This window comes from Macrobrachium rosenbergii, chromosome 5 (genome assembly GCF_040412425.1).
Source record: "Macrobrachium rosenbergii isolate ZJJX-2024 chromosome 5, ASM4041242v1, whole genome shotgun sequence".
NCBI classification, from domain to species: Eukaryota; Metazoa; Arthropoda; class Malacostraca; order Decapoda; family Palaemonidae; genus Macrobrachium; species Macrobrachium rosenbergii.
In genome coordinates this window covers 32,792,990-32,802,989 of record NC_089745.1, presented here as the reverse complement: position 1 = coordinate 32,802,989, position 10,000 = coordinate 32,792,990, and the positions used below count along the sequence as shown (strand labels likewise).

At 35.0% G+C, this 10,000-nt stretch overlaps 1 protein-coding gene across 1 annotated transcript in view; it reads right to left on the bottom strand.

The window, feature by feature from the left end:
- LOC136838639 (glutamate receptor 1-like) overlaps nucleotides 1-10,000 on the bottom strand; it is a 527,409-nt gene that overhangs the window by 46,012 nt on the left and 471,397 nt on the right. The window contains exons 10-11 of the mRNA XM_067103948.1: nucleotides 4,526-4,636; nucleotides 3,357-3,465 (exon numbers count right to left, since the gene is read on the bottom strand). Coding sequence (XP_066960049.1) covers nucleotides 3,357-3,465; nucleotides 4,526-4,636 — 220 coding nt within the window. The remainder of the gene's footprint in view (nucleotides 1-3,356; nucleotides 3,466-4,525; nucleotides 4,637-10,000) is intronic.

The following is a 10,000-nucleotide window of genomic DNA, read 5'->3' as shown; positions in this document are numbered from 1 at the left end:
TATATATATATATATATATATATATATATATATATATATATATATATATATATATATATATGTGTGTGTGTGTGTGTGTGTATATGTGTAAATTTCTCTTGTTTTTAATAAATGGAAGACAATCAGGTATTTTGTTGAAAACTACTCATTTAACAGTATAAAAATAATTTATATGTTTTGTACTCGTACCATTTTCATTACATTTTTGGCTAATAATTTTTTAGGTTTATTTTTTCAAAGTGTGTAGTTGATTTATTTCATTGGTAAAGATCAAATAGATTTCCAAAATCTTAAGACTTGACCCTTTTCTGACTGCTTCGTCACAAATCTAGTGGCACTTTGTATTGAAAATATTAGTGAAGAAAAGTTGGAAAACCTCAGATGCCCCTTTAGAACATACTGAACCTTTTTCTTAATTATGAACCCGACTATAATAGACACGCCCAGTATAGTTAACTCTGTGGGAAACCTTGTCTGTGCGATCTAGTATGCAATTAAATAATGACTCTGCGAACTTATACTTGAAATGAAATTTTCCCATTCTAGTTAAATCGTCCTCCTATTTAAATCAAAGGAAGATGATTAATCAATGATGAACACCCACCAAAAGTTGACAGTGAGGATTTTTACAGAGGAAAAAATAGATATTCAGTCGTCACTGATCAGTGACTAAAGCCATTACGGTTAATTAAAAATTTTCTACTTTCGAGTATCTAGAAAGACAAATTAATTCGCAATGAGGTCTGTGGTCATTTCAACAAGACAACGGAGACCAGATTCTGTAAAATCATAAACGAACTTAAGTGGGAAACTTATCGGGGACAGATATTTAAAAACTCTCTTCTTGGTCGAAAAGTAAGGAGACCTTGATTTTTATTTCCACTTTTATTGAGTGTGTATTATTCGTGATATCCAAATCCTTCGTTTTGGTTTTAGCAGGAGAGCTAGTTTTATCTTGTCAGAGGAAGACGATCTGTGGAGGAGGAGGCTTACGTTTACACTTTTGCTTTTCCGTTATTGAACGATTTCCGTCCGTACATTACAAATTTTAAAATTGCTTTTTCGTTTATTGGCTGATTTTTTCCATAAAAAAAGTAAGTGAACTACGTCAGTTAACATCACTTTTGATATCTAGTTTTACATTTATATTTTTCAGTTATGCCAAGAGAAAATAGATTCCTTGTGTGCCGGCTTGGTATTTAACTTAGCAGTCGTTAGACAAAATGTCATTCTTGAAATTGCAGTAATGATTGGTTGAATGAAGTTGCTCAAGTCCATAGACTTACCTTTAGATTCTGAAGTTAAGAATTGCCCCATGTAATTAACTAATAACGAAAACTGACTGAATGAAGTTGCTTCATTCAGTCAATCATTACTGCAATTTCAAGAATGAGCCTGTTTAATGACTTCTAAGTTAATTAACCCATTTAAGCCCAAGGTTCCGTTCTCGCAACGTAAAACATGCCTACACATTTTTTCATCATGAAGCATAAATCAAGGCGGGTGTGTGGTGTATATATATATATATATATATATATATATATATATATATATATATATATATATATATATATATATATATATATATATATATATATATATATATATATATATATATATAAATATATATACATATATATATATATATATATATATATATATATATATATATATATATATATATATATATGTGTGTGTGTGTGTGTGTATGTATGTGTGTGTGCGTACATGTGTGTGTGTGTTTTATGTATGTGAGAGAAAGTCCAGGGCATTTGCATTTTCTCCACACAGGTCATACACAATGTTAGAACTTAAGAACTACCTACCTGAGATTTTTCCCTGGTAGGTGCCTTGGGCTCACCATACCAGCGAATTCGACCCACTTTCCAAACCCGCAGTGAGCGAATTGCTAACATTTCATTCGACTTACCCCCTTCACCGTGAGATATGATGGAAGTGAACTTATGAGAACGTGTTTCACAGAAATAAATTTCTGACTCAAATCAGGCGCGAACCCGGGTCGCAAATTCCTGAGATGTATGCTACTGTTGTACCAGCCCCGGTTTTTTTTGCCATGCCCTGTAGTTAGTTTTTAAGATGTGCTGTCCCGCTTTTTTCAGGGAAGGGTCTCGGTACTCAGTTACATCTCGGGAAAATGCACCCGGGTCTCCCATGTGAGAGTCCAGGGCATTAACAATTCTTCCACACAAGTCACGCAAGAAGTCGAAACCCCTGGGTCGGGAGTTTGGGTAAAATTCGCTGGTATGTTGGGCCCGGGAAATACCTCAGGTACGTCGTACTTACAGTAGATTCCAACTTCTTGTATGACCTGTGTGGAGGAATCGCTGATGCCCTGGACTCTCATTTTAAAGACCAGGGTTCGCTCCCGATGTGAGTCAGAAATTTATTTCTGTGAAACATAACGCACATCAAAAGCAATTTTCACAATACCTCTGTATCGATTCCTTCAAAGCTTTTTCCAGGTCCGCATAAGCCACATTTTCCCTTCACTTTTAAACTTTTCACATTATTGATCTATAACCAGCATTTGATCCAAACAAGCATTTATTTTTGCAAGCTGATATTGTTCTTCCCCTATCAGTCCTTCAGTCACAAGTCCTATGTTAGTCAGAATTTTGTTATGAGTAATGTTATGTTCCTGTTTTCTCACAGTCTCCTCTATCACCTTTACCTTTATATTGTGGGACAATTATTCCATTCACCCGTTGATTTGGTAACTTTCACGCATACCCATCTAGGCTACCATTACACATTCTGGTCAGACATCATGTTTCACCACGTTATTACAGGACCATATTTGTAATCCCGCTCACTCCTGGTATCTGTCTGTTCTTTGACCCTAGTAGTTGCTCTCTTCATTTCCTCAGCAGCCAGCTCCACAGGCATTCTGAAACTTACGCTAAACCCATTTAGTGTTATTCGGAGCTGCGTCTGTTCTCTCGGCTACATTCAGCAGTCTCTTCTGGCAACAGTTCTCAATTTGCAACTTTCATTTCTCATTTACTGCCCTGTAGAACTTCATGAACTCCATAAGTATCTCACATTTTCCCCTTATTTATCTTATATATACCCTCCTTTTCCTTGTCACCCTTCAGTTGACTACTTTATCCAAGCTACTTGATTCCTGTCTACAATTGATCCTTCAGTCTTGCAATTTTACCGCAAACAATCTCTTTATGGAAAAAAACGGTCACTGCTACATTTATACTTTTAATTCTTGAATCCTAGGTGAATTTCCTGTCTGTAATAAAATTTAATATCAGCCACCTCCAGATATTGATAGATGGACTTAATCATTAGTACTCTTAGTGACTAGGATATTAATTTGTACTTACATTTGATGTCCAGGAAGGCAGCGATGAAATCTGCAAGATCTTTGGCATACCCTTCGTACTTTTCATTTCCAGAGTGATTGCCACGTCTTTCCATAATGAAAGGTTTTTCCTGAAAAACAAGTAAATTTCCTATCTTTGAATTGGCTTTGTTGTACTTCATGTTTCGTAGATATCAACAGTTATTTTTATCTTCACATTTAACTTCTAGAACATTTTGTTACAATAGTTTCTTTCTTAAGTAAATGCATAAAAGCTAAACATCATATATGCACGGTTTTACTTTGCCACATAACAACTTAAAAATAAAGCCTGTTAGACAAAGTTACATTAAAAAGTCTATTGGCAATAAATCCTGTAAGTGCCTCCTGATTCTGAGAAAAATATCGTTTTCACTGGAATAATCGAAGATGTCAATTTAAACATTCCTATGTATGACAGAGGCATCAGTCATTCTTATTTTTTCACCCAGAAATTGTGAAGAAAAAGAAACGGTAGTGTATAGAACATGTTCGTTCTCCAAAATAAAAACACAGAGGTACTTATATTCCCCTGGGATTTCTTTGGGAATAAACTTTCGTTTAACTTCGTGTAGCAGGTGACCTCTCTTTTACCTGCTTCATGTAGCGAACGATCTCATCAAGGTCTGTGTACTGTACTTCATTTTAAACAAGATACTGTGGAGTAATGATATGCAAGATGATATTCTACGAGTACATTCTTGGATAAGACAGTATGAATTAGAACTCCATCCTTGCACAGTAATATTTTAATTCTTCTCTCTCTTCTCTCTCTCTCTCTCTCTCTCTCTCTCTCTCTCTCTCTCTCTCTCTCTCTCTCTCTCTCTCTCTCTCTCATATAGGGAATGATCTTATAAGGTCTGTGGGATATAAATGCAAGGTATCATGATGTAATGATAAGCAAGCTAATGACTCCCGTATATACTTCGAGAAAAGAATTTTTGTTCCCCTTAATGATAATCCTTGGAAATGAGGTGAAGTTCTAAGTAACTCCAGCTGGCGGCAACCATAAATTAGAACTCCTTCTTTGTCACACTTTAGTATTTTCCTGTCATTCTTCTTACTTGTAGAAATCCCGAATTTAGGCGTGTGCGGTTCTTGACACAAAGAACCCAGTGCAACTGACAGTATGAAAAATTGGAAGACACTTACCAGGATGGTAGTGATGCGATACGTCTTGTTGTGGGGCATTGTCCTTGACGGAAGTCTCGTGTAATTGACTGTTGCCGGCTCGAAGCCACCAGTGTCGCTCCAGCGGCCTAGCTGGAAAGAGGAAGGTGAACTTTGAGAAATAGTGACTTTAGGGAGTAATGTTTTATTAATCGACTCTGAAAATCAAACCGAAGCAAGATTAGGAAGGTCTCTCTTCTCTCTATCCTTCGCCCAGAAATATTCACGCACACGATATATACACATACACGCACATATAAGTAATGTGTGTATGCGAGAGAGAGAGGATATATGCGTATTTTATATCTATATTTATGATTGTTTGTAAATAGGTAGACAGTTATTTGATTATCCCTTTTTCCAGTATTTCAGGTTTGAATAGTTATCCCAAGTAGAATGTTATATCGAAAGTGCAGGTTAGAAGTTTAGCAGTTATTTTACTAACACTTGTTAACTTACGTGCTTTGTTTTCTTAGAATAATTTAAGCGATTAAACTTTTTTTGAGCGGCGCAGTTAATGTCAAATAATTCGGAAATGGCCATTTTCCAAGCAGCCTGTTATTGTCAGAATATTCTGAACTGGCTGATGGCCGGTTATTTTGACGTGAAGACTCTGAAGTTTATTGTGGCGCGTTAGTGCCTTTTCAGACCTTCACAAGCTCGCCAATCACCATCTACTTCTTATATTTTCCTGGCTAGCATTCTCAAATTTATCTATAACTCTCCCTTCTAATTCTAATAATTGGAAAGTATTACTGTTAAATTTTACTTGTTTTCCCCCCATCTATATCCTTATTCCTTACGCACTTGTTCTATGTTTTGTGGTATTTTTCATTCTGTAGAAGAATTTCTCTCTCTCTCTCTCTCTCTCTCTCTCTCTCTCTCTCTCTCTCTCTCTCTCTCTCTCTCTCATTTGGGAATTCCATAAATCTTATGAAAAACAAAAAATAAAGGAATCGCTTCCGTCGTACTAACAGTAGAACTTGAACTTTGTTTAGTTCGAGCTCATGTTTTTTTTATTTGTTTAAAAAATAATGGCATGAATATATTCATGTTACATGCGTTATCTTTAAAAGAATATTATTTATAAACAATAAACGGAATATATTTGTAAGAGAATTCATTTTGCTTATTTCATCCATTTATGACCAACAACAGAAAAATATCCATTCAAGTCCCATCGAAGTCTTTCATTTGACGTTGTTGTAGAAGTATTATGTTTTCACTGCCTGGGCACTTGCTCCAGCTTGAAATATTGTTCTGTTCTCTTGTCAATGCGCCGTATTGTTATGGATAGGGCGTTTCAGGGTATCCTTTTATATTCCCAAACGTCCTCTCAGGTACGAGTAAGTGTCATATGTTTTTCCTCCTGCTATTGATAACAAATTCCATTTGGGAGTCGTCTTCGAGATACAGGTTGTGAACAACGTCGTTAAGCCTGTAATTTAGTTATTTGACTATAGGTAACAATCTTCTAATTTCGAGGAAATAAAATACCTATATATTTGTTCTGAAGATGGTGTCTCCCTACGTGCGCGCAAAGTGTCTCCCTACATACACTTGCGCGCACACACACACACACACACAAAGTCACTGCCTTTCTATCAGTGTTTTTCAACCAGGTGTGGGTTCGAATCCAGCCAGGGGCGAAGCACTTTTCATTTATAAATCCCTGAGTGTTATTCCTAAAGTATAGTGAATTGGATACTGTTATTTGTGCTTACTATTTGTGAATAAAAAATAGAGTTTATGTGATATATATATCATAGATTTTTTTACATTAAGTTTTATTACCTAATAGTGATAACATCTGAGAAAAAACAACGCATTGTTACTGCCACATTTGTAATATAATAAATTAGTGTTCCATACAGGAAAAGAGTTTTGAGAAAACTGCCGAACCCCTACACACATTGCTCGATTGACCCATATCTTCCACGTATTCTCGTGTTTCCTAGATATTAAGTCTATTCCTTTTTAGTAGCTATTTTACTCCATGTGTCCAATCTTGCTAGGTCTTCCAAATTTTTCCATATTTTTCACACGTACTTTTTTATGCCACATAAACCATGCAAACAGTTCATCATGAGAACTGTTTTGGTCTTTTATTACGATTAAACAAATCCTCCATACATTTTTCTCGCCTTGCCCTCCATAAGCAATCCAAGTCTTTTCTCAATCCTTTGCACACATCCTGCTACCTCTCTTGCTTTACTTATTCTGTGACTCACCATCTCCCAGCCTGCCATCATTCATCACAATTATTTATTGGAACCAATTTTTTCCATCTTTCCCTACTTCCTATTAACATTCATTGCTCTTGTCTTAGTGGTTCGCATTTACCGTCATATCCTTGATTTTGCTGACATTTACACAATTTACTCATGTTGCGAACGCTCAGAAACTTTTAAGTAGTTTATTGAAACAGTGAGGTTGGTCATCCGTGAAAAGTTCCAGAGAAACGCGTTCTAAAGATCCCTCAGGAACTCCTGCTACCTCTTAACCTTATAGTCCCCGTCCCCCCTCCCCGTCTCTCTCTCTCTCTCTCTCTCTCTCTCTCTCTCTCTCTCTCTCTCTCTCTCTCTCTCATACACAAACACACGCACACTCTTAATATCGTTTTAGTTATCAAATGAGAGAAATGCCACGCAACAAATTATAATGAATTTGATGTAATATGACCTACTTAAAGTCCATGAAATACTTTTTTTCAGAGTATTAATCCAAAATGAGTCTTTCATTAATTTTTTTTTTTTTTCTGAATAACGGAAAATTATTACTGTTATGCATAATTCTCTGATTATGCTTTATTGGCTTCATCATCATTTGTATATTCTTAAAAGATGATGGATTTATCCCTTCTGTTATTCACATTTCCTTCTTATATCTCTCTACGGAAGTCTGAGTTTATAGTCTTTCATTAAGATTTCGAGCAATAAAAGCGACTGTATCCGTGAAATTTGCCTTTTCCTTTCTTCTTCCTCTCCAAACTAGATTGTGAAGGCCATTATAGTTTATTTTTTTATTTTAATTTTGTCAGCTCAAATGTATGGGTAGTTATTTTTCTGCATACTGTATACTCACACATTTAAGTACACACACACAAGTACACACACACACACATATATATATATATATATATATATATATATATATATATATATATATATATATATATATATATATACATACATACACACATGTATACATGCATACCAGTAGTTATATACTCAAACATTAGACGAAAGATATATATATATATATATATATATATATATATATATATATATATATATATATATATATACATATACATATACATGTGTGTAAAACTTTCCTAAATGTGCCAATATCACCTGTCCCAAACCAGACGGCACGTCAGTACTGTGACGTTTGCTGGCTCTTAGGGACGACTGGGAGAATGGAGTTTGTACCCGAATTTCAGTTACGTTATGTCATCTCAATGTGGTGTTTACACATATTTTGCTTTGGCGTAATGTGTTTGTATATTCATTTGCAGATGAAAAAGTGAAGTCGCCTAACCCTCGAGTAACAGTAGTTAAAAAAAGTAAGATTTAAGCTTAGGTACACCTTCGAGATGCGGCTCTTTATATTAATAGTCATACAGTCTATCAGCTGTTCGTATTTTTGTTTTTTAGTACGATAGTTTCTAATAAGAATATTGAGTATTGAAACCGACCTTCAGATTCTGCCATCATCTGATGGTAGAACGGGCCCTGAAGTAACTATCGGAGAACCTGACCGGAAAGTACGTTATCAGGTCGATAACTGGATAAAATGTGTTGAAAATAATCTGACTGAACCAATACTTCAGAAGTAAATTTGTAATGTTACGAAGTGTTTATTTTTCATATTTACTCGATCGTAATTGACTTTCATATTCATTCAATACGTATTGCAATATTCGTATATACTTTCCTATTGAAAAGAGAAATCATCTCTTACGCGAACATCACACTTTAGACTCTCATAGTTTTTCTGTCAGTTAAAGCCGGTGGCATTTTACCAATGATGTATAAATGCATCAGTCAGAAAGGACCTTGTAATAGGCTAGAGATCGTTCTATGGCTTCTTAGTAGCTCGTTAAGAGAAAGGCATCATTGAGATGTTAACAGTAGCTATGAGAAATGAGTAAATAATTAACCGCGCTTCCAGTGTTCGTACTTTATCAAATTCACCTATTATATGGGCTTCTTGGAAATAAAAATTTGTTGGCTTGGGGACTTTTAGCCAATTAATGGATGCAGAAATTTATGAACACAAACCAAGCAGATTTATGTATTGAGGTCGTGCAAACCGCCGTCAATAAACAGAAACACGTTTCTTTTGATTACTTTTTGGTGGCAAAAATGCTGTTAGGCCTAGGAAACTTTTTTTCATTTTCACCTTAAATCATTTTAAAAGCGCTATGAAATTCCCTTCTCAAATTATACCTCGAATTATTTATTAACATAAACTTTTCTAGATATAAACATAAAAGAAACTTTTTAACTTAATCTATGTTGAAATATTTTTAGGCGCGTAAAAATAACTGGCTGAAAAAAATATTTGATGCGAAAATTTTTAGGCATGTGAAATATATATCACATCAGCATGTTAATTCAAGTGCTATCGACAAGTAAAAAGTAAAAAAAAAAAATGTGTAAATTATATATCAGAGATAGCTTTTAGCAGCTGATGAAAACATTTGCCAAGTTGGAATTAAAGCATTTCCTGAAAAGATTTTAGTTTGAGCATGCCACGAGCGTACCAGATATCGAAAACGCTGTGATAAGTATTTTTTGAATAAAAAAAATTACATTTATGATTTTAGATACTTTTAGCTTGGTTGATATGTAGTGCGTTTTGAGAACACTCTTTATCACGATTGCAAAGGAAGAGTACACATGAAAAGGTTAGAGTGATTGTTCTGCACAACCTATAAATTGTGATTATTCTACAGTCTGTCCTTCAGTAAGCATGTTTGAAGCACTCCCGGTGCTTTGTGAATACCATTTGATCCCTTTCATCGTGGAAGGGTGGTGCCATTTCATCCATCTGAATAATATTGCCACCTTTACGTAGGCTGAATTTTGTAAGGCATTTGAAATGGTAAATACGCATTACAATAATTTTTTTTTATCAACGATTTGTGATTATACCTTGCTTGGGGTAAAGATTATCTTTTAGCCCTCTTGATTTTTAGAGAACTATCGTTTTCTAAGAGTATTGCCCATTATTTTCTTTTTTTTATCTTAACATTTTTTCCCTTTGGGTTTATTTTTTCTCGGCGCTTTTTCGTTTTTCACCATACATGACGACACTGCACTTTCGTAACTTCGTTGCTGCTCCCATTTTTTCTTCATTCGAGGTTTGCAAAAGGTCATTTCTTTTTGCGTATTCTTATCGGCGGATTTTAGATAAACGCCTACAGTATTCTATGCCAGCACAAGAACG